The sequence below is a fragment of the Desmodus rotundus genome, chromosome 5 (genome assembly GCF_022682495.2).
Source record: "Desmodus rotundus isolate HL8 chromosome 5, HLdesRot8A.1, whole genome shotgun sequence".
In the NCBI taxonomy this organism is placed as follows: domain Eukaryota; kingdom Metazoa; phylum Chordata; class Mammalia; order Chiroptera; family Phyllostomidae; genus Desmodus; species Desmodus rotundus.
Genome location: NC_071391.1, coordinates 48,846,198 through 48,871,378, shown reverse-complemented (window position 1 = coordinate 48,871,378; position 25,181 = coordinate 48,846,198). Strand labels below are relative to the sequence as shown.

General features: G+C 54.7%; 1 protein-coding gene across 1 annotated transcript in view; it reads right to left on the bottom strand.

Moving 5' to 3' along the window:
• The window catches only part of DGAT2 (diacylglycerol O-acyltransferase 2), a 32,465-nt gene that overhangs the window by 5,692 nt on the left and 1,592 nt on the right, over positions 1-25,181 (bottom strand). Inside the window, exons 2-4 of the mRNA XM_045182043.3 lie at positions 12,055-12,183; positions 6,184-6,291; positions 5,719-5,789 (exon numbers count right to left, since the gene is read on the bottom strand). Of these exons, the coding sequence (XP_045037978.2) occupies positions 5,719-5,789; positions 6,184-6,291; positions 12,055-12,183 (308 nt within the window). The remainder of the gene's footprint in view (positions 1-5,718; positions 5,790-6,183; positions 6,292-12,054; positions 12,184-25,181) is intronic.

Genomic DNA, 25,181 nt, shown 5'->3' with positions numbered 1-25,181 from the left:
ATTGGGATAGAGTCCAAGTCCCTTAGTCTGGCCAGAGAAGGGACAGTGCAACTAGCTGGAATGGAAACTTCCTTCCAGGCAGCCAGGTTCAGCTCAGGCTCTGATATAGGAAGGACAAGGGCAAGCAACAGCCCTTGTGCCAGCCATAGGGGGTGCGGGGAGAGAGTAGCTGGGGAGCTGACCTATGGTACTTTCAACTAAGCTGTCCTGAGACGCTCTAAAAAATGATTGGCTTCCTCAGAGCTCACCCCTGTCCTGGTGTTAGGGTTAGAGGGTGGGTGGCTGGTGCAGTTTCTTTCCCTAAATGCTAAGCCCCGAGAGGCACCTGCCCAGCATCACAACACACAGGATGGAGCGAGGGTGCTGAGGGGGCTGGAGAGTACCGGTATTTTGTTCAGAAAAACACCACATTTTTCTGATTAGAAAAATAATGAATAATCACAGAGAATTTTCAAAATACAGAAAATTTTTAAAAAAGAAAAAAAAGATAAGGAAGTCAAAAGCACCTAACATACCGTCACCCAGCTAAACCCCTCTGATGTGCTGAGTCCTTTTTCTACTCGAATATACACACACAAAATTGAGGTCACACGGCTGATACCATTTTTATATAATTTCCTTCCAAGCATTAACATATCCGATCTATTTTTCCTTATCAAATTCCTCAGCAATGTCTTCTCACGGCTGTATTATTCTCTCACACAGCTACGCTACATGTAATGGGACTATAATCAAGTCCCAACTGCCAGACCTTCAAAAAGCTTCCAAAATTTCCCTCAGAAATAATGCCTCCATAAATACTTTGTTTTATCCACATAACTGATTGTTTTCTTGAGACAAACTTCTAGGAATACAGTGCCTAGGTCCAGGGATGTGAATATTTTGGTCCCGTGGGCTTCCCTGACTCTCTAAAGAGGAGATGTTGGTGCAGCCACCTGCGGAGTTTGAACCACTTCCACGCACTGGTGCCAGAGCCGCTGGCCATCGGCAGAACATGAAGAGCCCAAGTTCTCCGTGAGCCCAGATGTGGGAGCCCCCTGGCTGAGGGAACGACACTGTGCTTGGTTGGGGGTCAGGGGTGGCGGGGGACGGCCTCGGGAAACTCCAATCCAGTGGGGGCCGGAGGGGTGGGAGCAGGGGCAGCTCTGTAACTGCCGGAATGTGTAAGGGTGAGAGAGCCGGGCGGAGCTCCACTCTGTTGCTGGAGGTACTTTTCCTCTTTCTCCCACTTTGTCTTTGGCGGACAGATTAAAGCTGCTCCAAAACGCAGCCAACTCTTAGCTGACAGCTACTTACATGGGGAGCAGCAGCAGCTTAATCTGTGTTTCATGGGGTGGGGGCAGTGGGAGGGGCCCACGGGACCCCAGCTTGTTGAGCTCGGCAAGGTGTTCGTTCTGAGACTTTGCCTCCTGAAGAGCAGCGCTGCCCACCATGTTAACGCTCAGCAAAACTAGAAGGGAAAAGCGCCTGTGCCAGTTTCCACGGAAAAGACAGGCACTGAGGTAAGAGCTCAAGCAGCCAGTACCAGGCTGGAAACTTGATCCTGAGCGAGTAGCTGGGCCAGGGAGCCCAAAGCACAGAATGCGCTGGAGGAGCCCTGCTCTGGGCCCTTCTTTCCATTACGAGGTGGACTCCGAGGCCCAGAGCAAAGAGCTGCTGCTTTCCTGGGGGCCCGGGGAAAAGCTTTCCACTTCTCGTAAGGCCACCCAGCTGCGCTTTCCCCAGGGCCTGGGTTGTCGATGTGTCACCCAGTGGAAGCCCTGCTGGCTCTTTAAATCATTTCTCCCCTCCCCCAAGCCTCTGTCTGGTGGGACATTTGGTTAAATGAGGTGCTTTGGCGCATGGTGCAGACTAATGGCCCTTGGTGTCGGTGCGGAGCCGAGAAGCATGCAGACGTCGGACACGGATGTGACCTGTCTTTGTCCCACACTCTTCTCCCCTCAGGGCTGGACAGGGTGTCCATCCTGGAGGGAGGAGGAAGAACACCTCCAATAAAGGCTCTGTTGACATGCCTGCTCTTGTGTCCCCTGTTTCCCAGAATGAAGTCTCAGTCCAAGGGGGTGGCCGGGCCAGGCCTACTGGCTCATGTGAGCCTGGGACACATTCCTGGCAAGTCACTGCTCACACTCTGCCTCTCAGGACAGGGAAGGTGCTCAGATAGGCGTGTGCCACCCTGGCACCACATAGAGGGAAACTCAGAAGCAGAGCAGAGACTTGCTGAGCTCACACAGCAGGGCCCGGTGGCAGAGACACAGGAGTGAGAACCTGGGTCCTAAAGCAAACAGCGTTGGTTTCTGTTCCGGCCCGGACACTGACTTGCTTTGCAAACTTGGGGCAGCCCCCTGCTCTGGGCCTCAGTGGGCCTGTCATGAAATGAGGCAGATGGACAACAGAGGACTCAAAGCTCAGAGTCTTTCGTAGTCTCCTCTCCAAAAACCCTTCCTAGACCCGACACTGCTGGGGAAGGCCAGCAGACCTGGTGGGTGCTGTTAACACAGGCGGCCCGCCTCTGCTGGGAGGAGGGATGCTCTCTGGGCCCGTGGAGCTGCTCTGTTGGCAAAGAGCAAAGAACGTCACCAATAAGGGAGAGGCAGCTGTGGGTAGTGGGTACAGCTAAAGATCATTACACAACCATTGGCAAGAGGCTGGGAACAGGGGGTGAGGCAGGAGGGTCAAACATGACTCTCCGCAGAGCGTCAGCCCTGATGTCAGAAGAGGAGCCTGGACAAGGTCACCGGCAGGCAGGAGCAAAGGCCAGGTTGAGACTCAATGTCCTGGCCTGCGAAAGCCCAGTGTGGCTTTGGTCCTCATGCCCAGAGGCCTCCCAGAGCCAACTCAAACCTGTCTTGTTTCCAACTCCCAGCTGGCTTTTTGGAACAGAGGTGTGATAAGGGACACTGGATTTTGTCTCGGTTCTTTCAGATGGGCAAAGATCAGTGGGGAAGGACCTCTGCCCATTCCAGTCCAACCACAGCCACCGGGTCACCGTCATCTGGGATAAGGGGGCTGTCGGACTTGAGGAGGCCTCCCAAGGGGCAGACCACTCTGAACACTGGGGCCTGGCACCTTCGGTGAGGCCCCAGTAAAGAGCAGAGTCCACAGTTCCTCACAATACACCACGGTTCGCCACGTTTCATCACAGGCACAGCTCCATTTTGCTCACGAGACGAACGGGGTTCAGAGAGCTTGATAAAGTGTGCCTGTGGCCCCGCGGGCAGGGAGTGATGAGGTCTAGCAGGATCCATTAGACAGTGAGCTCATGTGAGGGCAGGGACCAGGGCTGACTCTCCTGTGTCCCCACGTCCAGCCCTGCACAGGGAGAAACGACTGATTCTCAGGGAAAACAGTGACAGAGCAAGAACTCAACCCAGGTCTCCAACAGCAAAGCAGAGAGAGGTGGGGCTCAGTCCGATGGGGAAACCTGGGACTGAACCTCCCCCAGAGAAATGGGCGGTAGGAATTCAGGGGGAAAGAATTCCAGTACCAGCACCAGCACGGACTCGCTGTGCAACCTGGACTGGTCCTTGCCCTTCTTTGGGACGGTTTCCTCACCTCCAAAATGAAAGGGTTGGGTCCTATGATGCAACATCCTCCCAGCAACAACAGCCCTGAATTCCTCATAGAGGGAGAGATGGGGTCAGCAGAAGGGAGGAGTGAGAACCCTGACCCTGAAGGTTCTGGAAAACGTGAGCTCAGGTTGGGGTGGGCAGAAGGAGCTGGCTCTGGGGGCGTCCCACTCTCCTGGGTGTAGTGAAGGAATGGGAGGATCACCCAGCCACCTCCTCCAGGCAGCACGCCAGGATGTCTCAGTCACTGACTCAGAACAGCAAACATACACCACCCCATGTCATGCACACTTTCACACTCACAGGCCACCACCACTCTGAAACCCCACTGCTTTCTGCCGGGTTACCTCAGCAGCTGGGGTGTGCCGGGGCTGGGGTGCTGGCTGAGCTGGCCTGACAGGTCTTTCCCCTGCAGGATTTTGACAGAATTATCCACAATCCACAAGTGTCACCCAAATGCACTGGGGCCCAGATGCCTCTGCCTTGCCAAGCTAGCTTTCAGACCCCAGGCCGGGGGACGGAGACGAGACTAAAGTAGTCTACTATTTATTCTGTCAGGACCTGGAGGTCGGCCCCAGAGAACAGACAAGGTGGGTGGTCAGAAGACCAGTGTGGAGGTCCCTGAGCAGCCGATGGTGCATCAGGAAGGAAACCCAGAGACCAGCTTGGTCTAAACTTGTTTCTTACGAGGAGACTGAACCCTGGCAGGGACGGTGCCTCACCCAGGGTCAGGCCAGGCTCTTCCTGCCTCCGTCCTCCAAGGCGGCAGGAAGCCTGAGTGTCTGTGCAAGCTTATTTCCCAAGGCTCTGCTGCACAGGCAGGCAGAGTGCTGTGGTGGGAAGGGCCCAGACTTTGAGGCCAGACAGCAATTGGAAGCTCCCCCTCCTCACTAGCCTGGGTCCACTCTGCTACTCTGACCTGCCCTTTCCTCTTTTGTTGAAATGGGATACAGTTGGCCCTCTCCCTCTGGGGAGCACACCTGTGGTTTCCCCTCCCCCTCATCTTCCCACCAAGTGCATTAGCTTCGCCTTTCTCTCTCCTGGGCACCAGCGGCACCAACAGGCCCTCCTCCTGCCTCTGTAACTTGTTTTCTGAGCCTCCGCAGCCCAACTGGCTCACTTCTACTATGTCTGTAACTTTCTAAATAAACTTTGTCTTATCGTTTGGGGAAAAAAAACAGGAGATGAAGTTAGTACCCCTTACAGCAGACTCCCTGGGGAAACTGCCGGCTCCTAGCAGTCTCCCAATAAACGGAGACCCTCCCTGTCCAGCCAGAGGCTGCTCTGCAAACTCAGGTGCCTGTGCTCCCATTGTTTCCGGGCTGCTTATCTTGAGGGTGGAGTTCTAGGAGCAGCTCCTCCAGTGGCCTTCCCCAAGCACTTCAGCAACTAGGGTCTCACTCTCCTTTCACTGCACATCAAATTTCCTGGGCCTTAATTCCCACAGCCACGACTGCCAGTGAACCACCTGCGACTGGCGGAGAGTGGTGGTATTTCTGTAAGAGCTTCGGAAGGAAAGAAAGCCCCTCACACCGATCACTATACTTGGTTCAGTGCTATCCCTGGTTCAGGCCAGGTGAACTTAGACTAGTTAAGGACTGCTCTTGATGAATCCCCTCACATTTTAAGTTATGCTTCTAATATTCACTGGAAGGCAGACACGCAATGGCCATAACACCGGCTGCTATACCTGCTCCTCAGATCACTCAGGATCTCAGTGTCTGAAACACCTTTTAGATTCAAATGCTAGATCAGGTCTTGTTCCCCCAAGGAAATAGTAAGCTTCTTGCTTTTTCCTTTCCCCAGACAAGAACCAACAACTACCATAGTTCCCCTTTTGCCTTGGTTGCCAGGAAGCTCAGAACTAATGATGAAGCTCAACCACCATACTCTGTTAACCCATATGGCTGAAATACTAGTGTTCCCCCGCCCCCAAGTCTGATTTTTCTGTTTACTCGGTATGTCATGATATGTGCCCTGAATTGCTCAAATCCTGCATAAATTGGGAAAGAGCATAAACAGATGCTCTGAGTGGAAGATGCCACATGGTTCAACTCAGCATGGTTGGCCACTGTGGACAGGTAGGTTAGGGCTTGAATTCAGATCTCCCAGCCATTCCCACCCTCCTAAAATAAGACCCACAAGTCTTTACCTGAATGGGAAAGTAGTCTCGAAAGTAGCGCCACACAGCCCAATTTCGGACCCACTCTGACCTCCTGCCACCTTCCAGAGAACAAAACACAGTGTTGGGAAGGAGTGGGAATGGGGAGGGTGACATTTGGGTAAGAAGACAAGACAGAGGCAGTGTGAAACCCTGAGGTGGGCGACCATCACCCTAGGCAGCATCTTCACCCTCTCCCCACTGGGCCCCTGTCCACGTTTGTTCCCTCACGTTAGGCAAACCCTCGACCGAGTGCGAGCTCCTGCAAGGACCAGGATGGTGCCCCTGGCAGTGGTTTTAGGCCCCCCACTCCAACCACCCCCGGTCTAGCCCAACATGTTTCACACAATAGGTATTAAGTAAAAAGAGGCAACACCCGCAATGAGGAGGCTCAGCGTGTGCAAGAGCGAAGGTTCCGAGGGCGGGGCAGCGGGGCGAGGAGACCCACGCCCTTACCTTTCTTGGGCGTGTTCCAGTCAAACACCAGCCAGGTGAAGTAGAGCACAGCGATAAGCCAGCAATCGGTACAGAAGGTGTACATGAGGATGACGGTGCAGGCCACTCCTGGTGGGCAAGCAAGAGGCCACAGGTCAGGTGCCATCCTCCCCACGTGGGCCTCAGCCTTCCCGGGCAAAGGCTCACCGAGTGACTAAGTGAGCATTTACTATGGCACTGGGCTAGGCACAACCAAGGCCATGGGCATACCCTGGGGAGGAGCAGACTCACAGAGTCGAGCCTCATCTCCTCGGCTCCGACGGGCTGGCACTAAGGGGCATGCGGGCTCCATGTTGTCTGGGCAATGGTGTCGGAGAAGGTGAACTTCAGCTTCTTCTGAAGCTGTCCTTTGAGCTGTTATTTTGTGCCCTCCTTGCCCGTTCTCTCCACCCCAGTGCCCAGCACAGACACTGTGGACTAGTGGAGGGACCTACCAAGTGCCTCTACATCCCCGGACATGGGCTGAGCCCCTGTTTCAATGGTGAGGCGGGTTACTTTTACACCAGTTTAGAGATGAGAACTCTGTGGCTCTAGGAGGGGGTAACTTGCCCAAGGTCACCCTGCAAGATAGTGGCAGAGCCAGAATTCAAACCATAATCTGCCCCAGGCTTTAGTAATTCACCAAAAACTAGAAGCCACAGATGCCACTGGAGGGACCTAGAGGGGAGGGTTCCTGCCCTGGGAGGAGGACTGGCCGCTTCCAACATGACAAGAGCCAGGGGCCCAGGCCAAAGCCCAGAGCCCATCAGCAGCCCCCCCTCAAAGTCCCAGCACGATACTTAGAAGACTCCCTGGGGCCAACTTCCACGTGGTCACTTTGTTCTGGGCCTGTTGGCCATAAGGTTGAATAACCTGGCCCAGAGAGGAAGGAAGGTCCATGCCAAGCCTGGCTTACCTCATGGCTTGCCCCTAGATGCCCTCCGCCGGCTTCTCCCTTTCCAGTTTCTCCCCAGCCTTCAGAAGCTCTGTTCTCTCGTGTGGCACTATCCTCCCACACGGACCTCTCCCCTCCGAGCTCTCTACCCTAGGGGCCACATCTTCTCTGCCCCCTGGCACTCAGCACGCGGGCCTCCATTCAGCACCCTGTCCACTGTCCAGGGAGGGAAGCCAACCCTTGCAGTATGCCCACCCTCAGCTGGACAATGTACTGGTCAGGGGCACTCTAGAGCTACCTGGCTCTAGACTTCATACTCTCTTCTCCCCACCATGCCGAGCTTCCTCTGGTTTTCCAAGGGAGAGGGAAGGGCCAGACAGGGACTCTCCATGGATCTAAGGGAAGTCCCCTGACATCCACAGTCCAGTCCTGCTCTAGACCCCTGAGCTAGCCTCTCCCCAGGGCAGCTAAAAACGGTACAACTATCTGGGGAGGGGCAGTGAGCATCGAGTGGCCAGGCGTCCAGTTTGGCAGGACCAGCTCAGGGGTGTGATGTCACAGACAGGGAAGATGAGTCTCCAGGGAAGCATTAGCAGCCTATGAAACCGTGTCAAAGGCAAACTGTGAAGTACTTGAGGCAACTGGTGAACGCTTATGTCTAAGGCCACCTACAGAGTCACTCCCATTATGGATCAGTTTGCCACTGGTCCTCTTTCTTAGGCCTGGGAAAGAGCCTGCAGGTATTCAAGCTCCCAAAGAAGCCAGGTGGGCCTGGGCAGGGCCATGAGGTTCGGGTGAGGGGCTGAGCAGCCTGGAAACCTAGCTGTCAGCACACCCCTAATTCTCCCGAGGGGCAGCTGGACTGGACTGGAGGAATCCCTCCCTAGTATCCTCTCTCTGATGCTAAGTCTGGACCGAGGGAAAGAGAATAGATGGAGAGTCTGGAGACTGCATTCTAGTTCAGGACTTCCTCAGCCGTGTGGTGGGGGGTCCCACTCCCCTTAATCCCTGTGTGTCGATAGCCTCTCTCTCACTGCGCTCATCACCTGCCTCCCCCATCGGACTCCTTCCAGCAGACCCCGAGCTCCTTGGGAGCTGCAACGGGGTCAGATTAACCACACCAGCCCCAGCAACCCGCACAGGAAAGGTTTACTGAGCAAAAATGAACTAAACCCACGATTGACCTTCCTTTCTCAGAGACAATCCTAGTTTCCGACAATCCTGGTTTTCGCTCCCTGCTCTGCCCTCGCCCTCGTAGGTCACGGGGCTGTGCAGGAACCAGTGCGGCGGGGTCCATGAGATGTAACAACCGCCCAAAGGCCCTGCTGGCTTCACGTGTGGAGGGCTCAGGACCACCTGCACCGGCCCCCTCCCCACACACATGGTGAAGCTCGTGACTCAAAACTCTGGTCCCTGAGGCCCGTGAGCAGGGCAGAGAGGCAGCAGAGGGCCCCGTGAAGAGCATGGACATGCTCTCCCATGAAGCCCTGGCCCTTCCGCTCGCTGGCTACGGCCCGTGCCTGACCCCCGATCTCCTTACAGGGGGTTGGGAAGACCACATGAGATGATGTGTGAAGAGGACTTAACACACAGTTGTGTCCAATCCAAAGATCCATGGACTTGGATAGAAAAAAAAAAAAAATGACATCTTAATTTTTACCCATCTCTGATGGAAATTTACTATTTCCTTCATTTACTAGTGTAACAGACCACAGTAATATCGGCAGTACTGTCGACAGTGACACCAATGGAAAACAAAGGTGTTGGCCCAGTCCAGGTAGCTCAGTTGGTTAAAGCATCATCCTGATGCGCCAAGGTTGTGGGTTTGATCCCTGGTCAGGGCACATACAAGAATCAGCCAATGAATGCATAAATCAATGCATAAATAAGTGGAACAATAAATCAATGCTTCTCTCTCTCAAATCAATCAATAGAAAAAGTACAATAAAGTCTATTTAAAAAAAGAAAACAAAGGTGTTTCTGTATTACACTTACAGCAGTTGCAGATATCTTGAAAATCATTTATTCTCATCACTCCTTAAGAATTTGAGCAACGATTACTCCTGCTGCTAGAGCTTTTTATTTACTGTAATAACAGAAAGCAAGCCCGGCTGGTGTGGCTCAGTGGACTGAGGGCTGGCCTGTGGACCGAAAGGTTGCTGGTTCAGTTCTTGGTCAGGGCCTTTGCTTGGGTTGTGGGCTGGGCGCCTGGTTGGGGTACTGTGAGAGGCAACCAATGGGTATTTCTCTCTCACGTCGATGGATGTTTCTCTCCCTCTCTTTCTCCCTCCTTTCCTCTCTAAAAATAAATAAAATCTTTTTTAAAAAAGTACATGGGTTACTACATGTCTTATTTGATTTCTTCTTCTTTTTTAATTCTCACCTAAGGATATGTTCATCGATTTTAGAAAGAGAGGGAGGAGGAAGGAGGCAGAGAGAGAGAGAGAGAGGGAGAGAGGGAGAGAGAGAGAGAGAGAGAGAGAGAAAATCAATGTGGGAGAGATTGGTTGCCTCCTGTATTCACCCCGACTGGGGATCAAACCCACAGCCTAGATGTGTGCTCTGACCAGCGATCAAACCCGCAACCTTTTGGTGTACGGGACGATGCTCCAACCAACTGAGTAACCTGGCCAGGGCTAACTTGATTTCTTAAAGTATGCATAATTATATTAAAATATCGGTTTTCAGTATCTGTGGACTCCTTTGAAATCCGATGTAATTTGTGTAATACCCTTGAAAGCATCGGGAAAAGTTTATGGCCTTTATCAGAATGCCAGAGGAAGTCTATGGCAGAAAAATGGGGAAGTCTCTCTGTGCCAGAGGGAGGCTGCTGGGGCCACAGCACTAGGAGAGCCTCTGCCAGCAGATTTGGGTGGCAGCAGGAGGGAGAGACTGGGCTGCTCAGGGCAATAATTAGCACCAACTCAGCAGACCTGCCCATCCAACCAGACTTGGCTCCCACCTACATGAGGGCGTTGGGAAGATGCTGGGCTGGTTTCTGGGCTGTGGTTGGGTGTGATGGATTGTTAACCTACACCTGGGGCCGGTGCCTGTCGGTGCTACATGGGCTGCGGTTCTATCAGCTGCTCAGTGCCCCATCAGCCACGCTCTGACCCACTAAGAGGAAAGTGGCAGCTTCTCCATGCAAATGGGGACCAAGGGAGCTGCTGCATGAGACGAGGCAGAGGGCTGGGTGACTGGACTCTATCGGGTCTTTTCTTGGTCCCACTACTTCCTTCTTATGTGATTCTGGGCAAGGGTTTACCCATATTCCTGGTCCCCTAGTTCCTTTCTGAAAATGGAGGGGCTAGGCTGTGCTGTCCACTCCAAGATTCTAAATAAGTAGCCAAATGCAGGTCGAGATGGGGGTTTGAGCCCTGAGGGAGCCAGTTTGATTTGCTGCAGTCCCCAGACCAGTTTCCTTATCTCTTTGAGGCCCCACGCCCCTGTAAGAATCCGAGGACAGCCCTGGCCCGGTAGCTCAGTTGGTTAGAATTCAGTCTCAATACGCTGCGGTTGCAGGTGTGGTCCCCAGTCAGGGTGCAAACCAGCAGCAGCTAACGAATGCATCAGGAAGTGGAATGACAAATCAATGTTTCTCTCTCTCAATCTCTCTCTCTAAAGTCAATTAAAAAAAATAAAAATAAAAAAAGAATATGAGAACAGCAATCGCCTTTGACCCCAGAAAAGTGTGCATATACTCTCACATATAATTTTGCACTTAAGGTTAGGGGTTCATGGATGCCCTCGAGTCCGCTCTTGGGCCTAAAGGTGAAGAGTCTCACTGCACAGCCCCACTGAACCTCTGTGAGTTTTCATTTCCTCACCTGAGAAGTAGGAAGTCAAGGAAAAACACAGCAAGTGCCTGGTACACTGTGGGGGCTCCATACGGGCACCCCCTGCCCCATCCCTCTGCCCTGCACAGGGAGGGAGGGGCTGCACACGGCTGCCCTGGAAATGCAGCCTCAGAGGCCCCCGTGCCTCCTGGAAGGACGGCTGCTCAGCACTGACAGAGTAACCCTGATAGTCCCATCAGACTGGACAGTCCTGAAGAGTGGGCCCCCTGGAGGGACTTGCCCACGGGCCATGGATTGTACGCTATGCTTCTCCCGCAGCAGGTTTGTCTGCCTATGTGCTGGGAAAGCCACTTATTATGCCGGAGACACAGGGGCCTGGGGACGAGAAGAGGCTGCTGGGAGAGCAGCGGCAAGCCCAGGCCCGGGCCCTTTCCTCCTCCTACACAGTCTGCAATGTCCTGACCCTGGTTGGGATGGCAACCTGGGGAGTGAGGGCCCCAACCTGGACCTGCAGAAGCGGCCACCGAAGCACAGGTGTGGGAGGTGTCGAGAGAGGAGGGAGCGGCAGTAGATGGGCTGTGGGAGGCAGCCAGGGAGTGTGCTCAGCAGGAGGTGGGTGACTGTACCCTGTGCTACCTGCTCTCTTTCCTTATCTGGAATCTCCACAAAAGCCATGTGAATTAGGCAGCATTTCCCTCACCTTCAAAATGAGGACACTAACTTTCAGACACCTTTGTAAGGGCACAGAGCTTGTTAGCGGTAGAGTCAGGTCTCAAACCCAGCGTCACAGCACCCTGAGGCGAGCAGCACACCTGCCAGAAAACGTTTGTCGGTAGGCAGCGTGGCACATGGGAAAAACAGAGGCTTTGGGGTCCTGCAGACCTGAATTCACATCTGTGTGACTTTGGACAAATTACTTACCTTCTCTGAGACTTGGATTTCTCACCTGTAAAATGGGAACTGTACCACCACCTCCCATATTTATCCCATAGTTATGAAAGTCATTGAGCCCTCATGCATGCCTAGGGGTAGAGTACCGGACTGTGGACCCAAAAGGTGGCAAGTGGCAAGATGTTCTTAGTCCTCACCCCTGAGCTCCTGTTCTAATCTCTGTCGGGGAGGTGGCCCCTGCCTGCCCTCGCCCTTGGAGACCCAGCTTACCTAGCACAAGGAAGGAAAGGACCCATTGTAGCACCGAGATGACCTGCAGCTGCTTTTCAACTTTGGACCTGTTGAGCCAGGTGATGGAGAAGAGGTCCTGGAGGGCAGAGAGGATGCTGGAGCCAGTGCCTGCAGCAGATGGGAGACGTCAGCCGGCTGTCCCCTTCCCTCCAGCCTCAGAGTCCTCACCACCAGCCCACCTCCCACAGGTACCTTCCCAAATGTAAGAGGAGCATGGGCAACAAAATCAGACAGATGCAGGTTCAAATCCTAGCACTGCCACCCAGTAGCTACAAATTCTGGGCTGTTATGTGCCTCCCTGTGCCCCAGTTTTTATACCTACCCAGTGGGAATGGTGTCCTCTCATAGGATCATTTTGGAGACAAGTGAGGTAGCCAAAGAGGCTAGGGGGAGGCTCTCCCTAGTTGCCAGCTCTCGTCCTTTCCACCACCCCTACCAAACACCTGCCCCTATCCTTTATCTGGATCTAGTACAAATATTTAACCTTTGGTATTTGTGTCTGTGGGGCCAAGGACAGAGTTTCAACATCCAATTTGCGATGTTTTTTTCTCCAACTGTACTTTGAGCGCCCCGAGTCCCCACCCCACCCCCTTTATCCCCAGGACTTTTGAAGGTGCTGAGCACTCTTGCCCACAACCCCACCACCACCAAGACTGCAGCCACTAGCACCTCCAGAGGGATTTACACTTTCAGCTTCGTCTCAGTGCCCTCAGCTTGGGGCTCTGAGAGGAATCAGGCCAGAGCTTTGCTTCCACAGAGGACCTGCTGGCCACGGAGCTTCAGGCAGCCTGGGACACCGAGGGCTGCAGTTACCTTCACTCCCGAGCAAGTGCCAAGCCTGGAAGTTAGGACAAGATGCGTTCACTTAATTAGCTCTGTGGCTGTGCCCCGAGGATGATGCCCCAGACTTCAGTGACTGAGGGACAGTGGAACCAGAAAGCCTGGTGACAACAAGAAAGGCAGCACTGGAAGTGAGCACGGCCGAGGGTCCTAATCCATACCCCACTCCTTCCAGCAGCTGGGCCAAAGGAGTGGGCCACTTCACACCCTACATCTGCTGTACCCCAACTGCACGCCCCTCTCACAACACATCTTCACCGAGTGCCTGCTGTGTTCCAGTTAAACATTCCTTCACACCCCCACTCTGCAAGGCCCTGCACACTAAGCCACAATCTTGTGCTTGAGGGTCCCATGACCTTTCACGCTGACCTACCACTGGGAGTGGGAGGGAGAGGGGTTTAGGGGCTTACAGCTAAGCCTTTGCATTTCTTCAAAATGTGTAGAGCAACGAGGTCACAGCAGAATTTAGAAAGGGACAGAACTCTCATCAGCTGGAAGTCAACAACCGCTCTGACTTTTAGGCGGAACACAGATCACTCAAGGCAGACAGATGAGTCCCATCCTCTTCGCCTGGTGTGATGGATCAGCGGGAGGGGCCTGGGACAGCAGGAGTCAGACCCAGTCTACTTCTTGGATCCGACCACTACTGTGACCCCAGGCAAGACCATGAGGGCTCCCTGACATGGCCCCGGGGTATGGTACATACTGGGTGCTCGGCAGCCCCGATTAGGTAGCAGTATGTGACTCACAAGAGCAACTATAGAGGCTGGCCAGAGAGGCATTCCAGAGGTTTCACCCCAAACTGATCTTCCACCCTCTCTGTATAAAAACCCTACGTCACAGGTCCTTCCCACCTCCACACTTTCCTGACAACCCATCCTGGAGACCGAAGGCCCTCTGGAGCGACCTAGAATAGCCCAGCTGGACCGTCAGGGAGACTGAGGAGAAGGGCGCTGACCTGCACTGGATCGTTCAGGCAGCAGGGCCAGGGTTGGAATCCAGGATTCCTGCCCCCTGCCCAGAGCACCTCCTAGTCCCCCACCACAGGTGCCAAGCGCCCGTGGGACACAGCAGGCCCAACAGCAGGCTGTGCACAGGACCTGGTAAACCTGTCCAGAAGCAGGGAGTGGCCTGGGGAGGCACATGAGGGAGGGAGGTGAGACCCCAGCAGTCCTAAACTCCTGATCCAAGGTCTGGAGCAGGGGCCCTGGCAGCTAAGAGCAGGCTAAGGGGTAGACTGGGTGCCCTGGCTGGAAAGAAGGCAGAATGGACTCTAGAACCTTCCTACTCAACTTGTGGTCTCTTCACCTGTTTAAAAATGCAGGATCTGGGGCCCCAGCCTGGAACTGCTGAATCAAAACCTGCATTTTAACAAGATCCTCAGTCCAAAGTCTCAGGCCGAGTAAGTCTGGGGTGGGGGCAGGGGTGCAGAGAGGAGCTGCAGGCCTCCACCTTCGCTATTCTGGGGAAAGAAGCCATTGGAGGGAAGGACATCAGACATTGTCTTATCTGCCCACTTCTTACTGCAAATAGGACCTCAAGGCCAACAGCTTGAGGAAAGGGCTGGGGCCAAGCCCCTGCCTTTGTGTCAGGGCCAGTCAACTGGCTGCATTCGTTACCGCTGTGTGGGGCTCTCCTGCTGGGGGCGGGGGCACACAGTGATTCCACACCGGTATCATACCCCCACCGAAACAACTGTAAAGACCTGGGTTGCTAAGCTCAGTAGAGGTCTCTCGCAATGAGATAAGGGCCGAGTGCAGGAACTGCAGGCCCCCTTGCCCAACGCTCACCCAGGCAGGAAGAAGAGGACCCCCGCAAGCCCCACAGTGTGCCGGCCGGCCAGAGCCAGGCCTCTCCCACACTACCCAGACTGTTCTCACCCAGCCTGGTCCCCACTATGGCCCACACTAGCTCTGCCACAAAGTGGGAAGTGCGGAGTCCACTGAGGAAAGGCAGGTACCCCTGTGGGAGCCCCGGAGGGGGCGACTGCGCCCCTCAGGCCTGGGCCCGGTCAGCTGGCTCCTGGCCGCAAGATTCCGGCCTGGCTGACCACAGAGCCCTGCCCCAGGAGCTGGCCTGTCCCATTTTGATGGTGATAAAAACGGCTCGGGGAAGTGACATGGCCAAGGTCACTAGGCCAGAGGGTGGCAGGACTGGGCTCAATTCAGCCCCGACTTCCAGGACTGCATCCTGTCGCTGTGCTGCAGGTCCCCCTGCTCCTCCTGTCTTCTCCCCACAGCAAAGCGGGGGGAAGGCTGGGAGGAGATGGGAAACGGGTGACCTGTCTTCCTTCAGGGGCAGGCCAGGAGCAGGCATCTTGTGCAGCAGGCTAAGTGGCAGCAGGGCCTGGGCCATCGAGGTGTTACCTTGGCCGAGTCACCTCACCTCTCTGGTTTGGTTTTCCCATCTGTACCATGGGGGTAGGGAGGATGAACTCTACGACCTTTTCGACTGCTCACACTCTGGTGTGCCCCCTCCTGAAGACACCACCTGGAGGCTTGCCACCTTGTGACAGCCTTGGTACAGTTGGCAGGTGGGAGGTGAGGGTTCTGCTGGGTACCCCCAGGCCTCTGCCGGCCCTCACGGCTCAGCTGTCAGCACCCCTCTGCCCTGGCTGCGGCTGGGAGGGGTCCAGCAGAAGCTAGCTGAATGCCAATGCTACAGTCAGATGCCACCACTGCCACCTTCACACCCAGTCCCAGGTGGGGCCAGCAGGGAGCCTCAGCATCCAGCTAAGTTCCAGCTCCGACCTGCTCCCTTGCCCCCGTCCCCAGCCTCCCTCGGTACACCTCCCTCTCTGGACCCATCTCAGCACCAATCCCTCTGCAGCCAGTGCCCGTTTATCTGGCCTTCCTCCTCTGCCAGCGTCTCCTGGGTGCCGGGGTTGGGACCTGATTCATCTGTGTGCCCAGAGCCCTGTACAGGGCCTGTCACAGAGGAGCTCATAGGGGTTTACTAGAGGAGTGAACAAACCCACAGGCCCCAGGGGTGGGTGAAGGCCCGGATGCCCACGTTAGACTGCGCCGCCTGCCAGGAAGGCCCCATCGCTGAGGACACTGGAGCTGGGGTGGAGGGGGGCGGAGGGGCTGCTCTCACCCTCCCTGAGCGTGAGCTTTCCCACCTGTGAGGGGAACAGAACCCCTACCTACAGAGTGTCTTATTTCATGGAGGGACACAAGGCAGGCCATACAGGAAGCTGGCTAGTCCTATAGAGAAAAGTTCCCAATAGCCAATTCCAATAGCTGCTCCCAGGTCCCGCTTATTTTACACAGCTCGTTCGCTCCTAGATTTGGGAGGGCGGAGGGAGTGGAGCTGCCAGAGGCCCGGTGCAGCTGTCTTGCACCCAGAAAGGAATCCCCTCCCCTCATGTCTCTATGGGGCTTCACGGTCCACAGCACTCCCCAGGAAGGCGGACAAGGCAAGAATGGGCAACCCCATTTCACAGAGAAAGAAACTGAGGTAAGGTGAAGCCAAAAGAGGTTAGGCCATTTACTTGAGGTCAGGATGTAGGGGAACCAGGACTCAAGGCAGGTATTTGGGCTCTGAGTCCCTCATTTCCATGATGCCACGCTGTTGAGGGCTGGTCCCCAAACCAAGCCAGTCCACACCCAGACTCCAGGGACACACCCCCAGCTGAGGGAGGGCTGCCTGCTGTGCCCCACTCCACACCCCAGTCTGGTGGGCGCACTCTCCTGTAGACTGGCTGTGCAAGGAATGGGAACCTCACCCCACCCACGTGTCCCCACAAACCGAGTCCCTGCTGCAAGGGCTGAGCCAGAGCTGCTCCCAGCAGTGAGGCCGCACGCTCCTCAGCCCGTGCTCGGCTTGGGGATGGGTACGGGTGTGTCTGAACATCTCCTTGCCCCACATCTGATAGCAGAGTGACCAGGGAGGCGCACCCAGGGCTGACGAAAACAGGGTTTCCTCTCAAACAAGCCTGAGAGGCAGGGTCTGAACTCTAATCCCCATAATCCGAAAAAGGGTCCTGGGTCAGCTCGGCCCCTGCATGGCTCTGTGACCTTGGCCATGATGCTGAGCCTCTCTCAGCTTCAGTTTCCTCACCTGCTACATGAGGACAATGGTCCCAACTTGCAGCACTGCTGGGCAGACTAAATGAAGAAAATGCATGTAAGGTACAGCTGGCATCTGTTTGGCCACTACGTGATAGCTATCATCCCTGCTTCTATCACTGACCAGGGTGGGGAGGGGCACTGATGACGAGCAGTCAGAGCTGTGTGTTACGAGAATAGGAACAGAGTGAGTGCGGCGACAGGGGCGACTCCAAGGGGGCCATGAGGCCTTGGCAGGGCCCCGAAGACAAGGTCCGGGAGGCAAAGAGAAGGAAAGTGGGCACCGTGGTTAGAAGCAACTGCTGGAGTGACTCAGAGGGAGCTGAAAAGAGGCAGGCCCCAAGAGAATGTTCTAGGACCCAGGAACGGGGGTTCAGGTTTAACCCCAATGGAGCGGAGAACAGAGGAGTCAGGAAGGGCTACAGTAGTCAGGAATGGCTTCCCGAGGAGGCGGAAGGGGCCAGAGATAAGACTGAAGTGCGGAGCCCTGAGGAGGTGGGAAGTGCTGTTCTGCCCCTGGGGAAACGCAGCGAACACAGCACAGGAGGTGTCCCCTTCAGAGGCTGCACATTCTGCTGAGGGAGAGAGAAAGCTCTGATGCAGTGTCAGGCGGCGATGAGAGCCGCGAAGGAAAATCATTCTGGGGCAGCGGGCTAGAGAGAGGAGTGGGAGGACTCTGTGACATAGAGGGCAGGTGGAGAGGAGGTGTGAAGCACAGCCAGCCTCGGGGGGAGGCAGGAGCACACGGGTCATGTCTCTGAACAGCCCACAATGCTTCCTCCACCACCGTCAATGCTGACTTGGGGATGGGGGGTACAGAGGCCAACCTGGGGACAATGCAAAGGACCGGAAGCCAGGCGTCAGGAGGATCTGGCCCCTAACTCGCAAGAAGCATAGCCTCAGTGAGTCACTTCCTATGCAAGTCTCAGTTTCCTCATCTGTACAGCGGGGCTAATACCTACCTCGGCAGGCTGCTGTGAGGATTAAATGATAATGCATAGGCAAGAGCATCATAAAAAGGAAAGACCTGTGTGCATGCCAGGTAATTATCAAGTGAGCCTCGGTGTCCCCTCCTGTCTAATGGGTATAGCAACCCTTGTCCTGCCTCGGAGCAGAAGTGCAGGCCTCAGCAGACTTGGGTTCACACTCTGGCTCCGACTCTTACCTGCCATGAGACCCTACAAGTCCCTACCCCCGTCTGAGACTCAGTATCCCCCTTAGTTGCCACCCTGGATTGTTGTGAAGAATCCGAACAACTTATGGAAAAGGCCCAAACAGCATCTGGCACGTCTGTTGCAGACCCCGAAAGATGCCGGTGAGGTCACAGACACGTGACTGTCCCCTGTGAGTGGGGACGTCAACCTGCTCACATCCCCAGGGGGACGTGCCCTTGGGGCCCATCTGCCCTGGGCCACCAGCTGCTAAGTAGACAGTGAGGAAGTCACCTCAAGCTACTTTAAGGAACCAGGTGCAAACCTGTACCGAGGCAGAGGATGGACACACTGACCCCTGACTGGCCCTTCCAGCCCCAGGGAGGCCCAGGAAGCTAGGCCCAGTGCCAAAGAGATGCTGCATCTTCGAGGTGAGAGGCAAGCGTTCTCCAGGCGCTTGGGGCGCTGTCAGTGGGGCTCCACACGTGTGATGAGGAGAGGGGCGGTCATGGCTCCGGAGGGTCGTGCCTGTTATTTTGGAGTCCGAGTCCAGGGCTGGGCTCCTGCAAGACCTGCCCACGAACCTGTCCCCATTCTGCATCTTACCACAAGTTCAGGCAGACATTCCTTCCCTCCCGGAAGTCTTCCCTCACTCGGGGCCCGGCCTGCATTCCCCGCAGGTAGAGTTCTGCACTTGCAGGTCCAGTCTGGCTACTCGCTCAGTGCCAGCCTGGCACTGAGACCTGGCCCCTTGGAGACCTTCCTTGCCATTCGGGGCTGACCCTTCCTGGGGGAAGCCTTCCTCTGCCCACCCCACGTGCCCCCACCTCAGCCCTCCCTCTGCTCAGCCTTTTCTCATTGTGAGAACGAGTGTGCGTTTGTTTGCAGGGACCATGTCTTCTTTATCTGGGCCCCTGTGCCCAGCACAGGGTCAGGTACAGAGCAGGAATGCAGTCAATGTTGGCTGAACGACTGGGTCCTCAAGGGGACAGAGACCAACCAACAGGGCCTGGACCATAACAGACACGCCCTGTCCGCAGCTGACTGACCTGGGCCGTGACAGAGGGTCAAATGGACCTTTCTGGGGAATCAGAAAGGAAAGGTCTCCTCCAGCCGGAGGGGGTGTGTGAAAGGCAGGGTAACAGTGAAAGGCTCTAGAGGGAGGGAGAGAAGGGCGGGGTCCAAACATTACCATGCATTCAACAGTGCTTTCCAAGTGCCCTTTCCATGCCAGGGGCTGCCGCAGGGTGCTGCCAGACCCTGCCTCTGCTTCTGGGGCCCCTGCGGAGGCTGAGTTCTGCCCCAGGAGACAGGGCTGTGAACAATTAGGCACAAAGGGCTAAGTCAGCCAAGGAATCTAGAGGAGGCCCCCAGTCCAGCTGGAGGATGTTCTCAGGGAGCCTTCCTGGAGAAAGTAACAGATCAGGTGAGATGCAAAGGATGTGTACGAGTGTGCCAGGCTGCCAGGAGGCAGGTGCACGGTCAGGACCCCAGGTACTGGAGTCCTGAAAAGGGTATTTGCAAGGGCCTGGAAGGGAGAGAGCACAAGTTTGAGGAATTAACTGTAAGTAGCTCAGCCAGCCTGGAGCAAGGAGATTGTGAGAGTGTGTGAGTCTAGGTGACAACGTGAAGAGGGAGCCATGAAGGACCAGGAATGCCAGGCCGAGGAGTTCTGAGCGCCACCACCCCGGAGGCCTGGAATGTCACCCACCCCCAACCCCCATTCCTTACACCAACTGCAGCTGGTACCTAAGGGCCCCAAGGCCACTAGCCAGTTGTTTACCTGGTATAGACACATTGGTGAGTTCTTTTCTGGAAGGACTAACAATTCCCACTTTAAGGGTTCTGTTTTGCAAATTAGGGGTCCTTACAGCAGGGCGCATTGGGACATCTGGCCCAAGAGGACGCCCACACACAGCTGTGTGCTGGCTGGAAAGCCTGGCTCGGCCTAGTGGATCCCTGCTTGTTGGTCCTTAGGGGCTCCTGCATAGGACCCAGGCAGGGAGCCAGGCACTGTGGGTATCCACGGATATGCAGGGACCCTGGGCCTCCTCCAAGCTTCTCTAGTTCTCAGTTTCCCCACTGGCGCTAAATTAGGAGGTGGGGTGAGATCAGGTGAAATCTGAAGTCCTGACAACCTGGGCCTTCTGTGCCCTGCTAGAATGTACTAACGGAGTTTTATCAATAAGAGATCCCTCAAGAGAGACTATCAGCCCCTCCTTGGGCTAGCTACCCCAGAGACCTGAATTTTCAAGTGCTTGCTTTCCCTGAGGTAGGGAAAGTCCTGGGAGGAGAGGTAAGGAGGTGGGGCTCTCAGGGTTCCACATTCCAGCACTTTGGAATGGTAACCAGGACCGTCAAGGTGATTGCTGAGGACCCCAATGGCCCGCTTTCCCCACCCCCACCTTCTGACACATTAAAAAATAGCTACTGAAGTGAGAGGGGTTGCCATGGCAACGCCAGCAGCCTGTACCTACCTCACCAAGGAGTTCTCAAAATAGGTCCCTATCACAACCTACAAGCAAGTGTGGGGAGCTAAGTTCTTCTGGGGCACTTCCTGGGCCCCAAGCAGGACATGAGCCCTTTTTCATGAAGACAAATTGAGAACAGGAATGAGGAGGAGGTTGACCCCCGATGGCCCTGCAGCAGTCAGGGGCAGGACTGGAATAATTTCTACAGCAGATCTGGAATGAACCTGGGGAAGCCCATCCCAGACAGCCCTCCTCACTACACAGGGGAGGAGGTCGAGGCTCCAACAGGACAGGGTCCGCCCAAGTTCACATGGGAAGCAGATGCAGAGTGAGGCTCCTGGCCCTCTGAGCAGGGCTGTTAAATACACTCTAATTTAAGAGTATCAAATGTGACCAGAATTCACATTTTTTACTTCCACTGATTTGCCCAAACAGTCGGCGGGTTCCGCTTCCTCGGGTCTGCAGCATGACCTGGGCAGATACTCTTATGATGCCTTTGCCCATTTCACAGACGAGGAGACTGGGAATCAGGAAGCGGTCCTGGCTCACTGAGGCTTCACAGCAGTTTGCAGCTGAGTAGGGGCTGAACAGACCCCGGGCCTGACTCCTAGCCCCAGCCCCTCAAATCTACTAGCAGCGGCTTGTGGCAGGAGCCCCCAGAAGTGGTAGAGGCCAAGTAACCGAATGCACCAGGTTCCTTTTCTCCCCAGGCGGGTGTGAGTGAGCCACCAGGCCTGGGTACGGCAGCCTATCTCTGCCCCTTGGCGTACCTACCCGGACTCCAGGCCAGACCGTGACTCGGAGGCCTTGCGGTCAGACTGCCCCTCCCACCCAGTCTCATGCCTCCGTTTATGCCATTCCCTGTGCCTGAAAGTTTCTTCCTGACTTGCTAATGCCTATTCATCTTTCAGTATCCAGGCTGAATGTCACCTCTTCCAGAAAGCCTTCCCTGACCCCAAGAGCATTAACTGTCTCACCCTCACCTCCAGACCTCCACAGTTCCTCTTGCTTTGTTCTCTGACACTGTGTGGGTCACTGCGTACTGCTGTCCTGTGTACACCCCCGTCTCACTTCCTCAAAGGCAGGGACCAGGGCGACCGACCTGTGCGCAGCCCAGGGTCTAATGCACAGGAGGTGCTCCATCAATAAGCCCAGGGTCCCCACTGTGGTGAGCTTCCTGGATGCCTCAGAGCAGAGCCTGCCACTCTCCATAGTGTGGGGGCCTGCTGTGCAGTGTCACACAGGGTACCCAAGGATTAGCTTGAGTGCCACAGGTTGATTTACAAAGCACTTTCCATTCACGCTCACTTTCTTCAGGGTTTGAGATTTCTGAGCCTGTATTACAGGGAACGTGAGATCCCCAGAGGGGAAGTGAGCTGCCTGTCAGGTCCCAGAGGGAAGCCTGGGCTGGAATTCTAGCTCTCTGGCTTCTAAGCCCTGGAAGCCATGAGGGGGACTGTGGTGAGCCAGGCTCCGCCCACTTTGCACTCAGCCCCAGAGCCAGCTTCGGCTGAGACTGTGGGTGTCTCCAGGGCAGGGAACAGCTGCAGCCCCAGCACAGGCAGACCAAGAGGAGGCCTGAGGAAGAATGAGGAATCACACAGAGCTTCCTGCCAAGAGGGACAGGGCAGCTCTCAGGAGGGGTGAGGATCCATTAACGATTCATTCATTCAATAAATATTTGCTGGTCACCTACTATATTCCAGGCATGGTACTGGAGGCCCGAGGATACAACACTGAGAAAGACGGACAAGGCCCCTGTTCCCAAGGGGCTGACATTCTTATGGGGAGACAATGACCTAAACAGATAAGTCCACATAATAATTTATGTAATGATAAGGACTATAAAACAAATAAAACAAGACGTGGTGAGGTGGCTAGGGCCTCCTAGTGAGTGAGACTCCTAGACGCGGGGAGGCTCTCTAGTGCACGGTCTGAAAGGCCTATGAGGGGGACCGAATGGTCAGAAGCCAGCCGTGCAAAGATGTGGGCAGAAGGGCAGCACACACGGCCCCTGAGCGAGGCAGGGCTGAGCTGGCGGGAATGCCACAGGGACATGGAAGGCCGCTGGCTGTCCCGCAGCACAACATGGGAGGAGATGAGGCCATGAAGCAGTGGAGCTGCTCGAAGGAGGCTTCATGGCCACAGGGAGGAGTCTGGGAGGTTTAAAGTGGGATGAGGGGCAACTGGCAGTCCAGTCCGCCCGGCGTCCACGCTCTGAGGGCTCATGGAGGCTCCACCCATCAGGGCAAGCTGTGGCGGGAGGGCTTCCTCAAAGAGCCTGGGAGGGGTGGCCTGCCTCCCACATCATGAAAACTGGAAGCTGCTGAGCACGTACAATGGCCAGAGCCCTGTGCTCAGCCCTTTGCTGCCTCACCACACGTCCCTCTTGGTTTAAGGGGACAAGTCACAGACGGGCAATGGGCCTGGGTTCTAATCCTGGCTCTGATAACTCTGGACCAGAGCCTTCCCTCTGGGGCCTCAGTGTCCCATCTGTAACTGAAGGTCTGGACCAGATCCAGTGTTAACAGATAGTTATGCTTTTATGACTCAAGTATTGCTGCCGTATTTGGAGGTGGGAGGAGGGGGTGGGGCAGGATTTCCACACTGGCTACTGACTCACCCCGCCTGCTAGTAAATATTACTCTTGGCCCTTCTTTCCCAGCCCAGATGAGCCAGTGGTATCACAGGTAACCCAAAGGTGGCCTGTGTGCAGTGGGCAAATGGGACAGGGGAGGGGAAAAGCTACAGCGAATTAAGGAAGAGGAGAGCATCAGAGTGACGGTCTCGTCCTACAATTTAGGACTGAGTTAGGTAACCGCCAACCCTTGCTTCCAGAGTTACCCCCCAACAATCTAGCCTCTTAGTTTCACCTCCCCTCCAAGTGCCTGCCTGCCACCCCCCAGTGATGGGGAGCTTCACCCCCACCCACGCTGAGCCTGCTGCAGCCCTTAACAGCTGTTAAAAGAATTCCTCCATTATAGCAAAACCTCCATTATAGCAAAACCATTATGTGCCCATAAACCTACTCCTGTGCCAGGCCTTGCTGTTTGAAGCCATACACAACAAATCAGCTCAGAGTGTCACTGGGGCTGCACCATCTCATGCTGGGTCATGGGTTGAACCCTAGGGATAGACGCAGGCGTCAGAGGGCTCTGCCTGGAAGAGCCTCCTGTTCAGGGGCGAAGACAGGGATGCAAATGTGCCTAACTCTGCAGCCCCCACCCCAACACAGGATAGTCCTTCAGAGATTAGAAAATATGAACACAGACTCCCACTTCCCTCCTAACAGACACCCACCTACCCCTGCTCCCATTGCTGGCATTTTCTTTTGGTCAAGAAATCAGGCACCAAGGTGTCTATTCAATCTCTCACCCATTGCAGGACTTCCCTTCACAGAATCCATGGTCTCTCCTTGAATACCGCCACTAACAGGGTGCTCACCACCTCACAACTGTGGTTCCTTATCTACAGAGGCAAACCAGGCCACTGGAGAGTGTTGTCAAAGACCAAGGAGGTAGGAAGCAGGTCTAATGGAGATGTCTAGATAACACAAACTTTGCTTCAGCACCCTCCCCTACTCCACCCAGTCTTTCATCAAAGCAGATCCCAGAGAGCTGAATTGATTGGTTTGTATTTCATACCAGCCCTTGCTACATCCCATGATGGAATTCTTTGCAGCCAATTAAAAAAAAAAAACAGTGTTTTCAAGATCAGATAACAACATGGGGAAAATGCTCCTGATATGATATTAAGTCACTTGGTCAAAATCATGCCCTAGAAGTCCTCCTAAATAACAAACTCTAGGTCAAAAGCATGAGAGTCAGGGTCCCTGGCTCCTGGAAGACAGTTCCCAGCCTCTGGGGAGCAGAGGTGAGGGAATGGGATCACCAGGAAGGACTAGTACAGAGAGCATCCCTGGCCCATTCCCTGGAGCCAAGCGTTTTTTAAAGCCTGAATATGGGTAAGTCCCTTCCTTCCCTTCTCATGGGCCCTCAAAGGGCACAGTGAACAGACCAGCACTCTTGGTGAGAGAAGGGGCTGTCAGAGGCTACTGGGCCAGGTGCACGGGGCGGCGCAAGCTGCTAGCCCCTCCAGACGCTGACAGCAGCGCAGTACCACTCCGAGAGCAAGCAGCACCCAGACCAACAGGGCAACAGTCATAGCGACAGTCACACAGGGAACGACAACACCCAGGACACGGTTAAACTGTGACACTGTTCCACAGTGATATGGCCACCAGAATATTATATGTGATTTTGAGTAACAGAAAGAAATACTCATGATGTAACATCAAGAGGGAGAAAACAGGTGTCAGAACTCTATCTAAAGTTGAGCGTGCCCTCAACTTTACCTATATAATATGTACAAATAAAATGATAAAGAATGTACTAAAATGGCAATAGAAAGCTATGTTGGGATAGTCGATACCAGCAATTTTAATTTTATCCTTTTTTCTATGCTTTTCAAAATTCCAATAACTATCATGCTTTATTTTTATAATGAAGCTGGGTGGAAGAGGTGATTTTTAGTTACTAAAGAAAAATCCTAAGTAGGACAGGATTAGCTAGCAG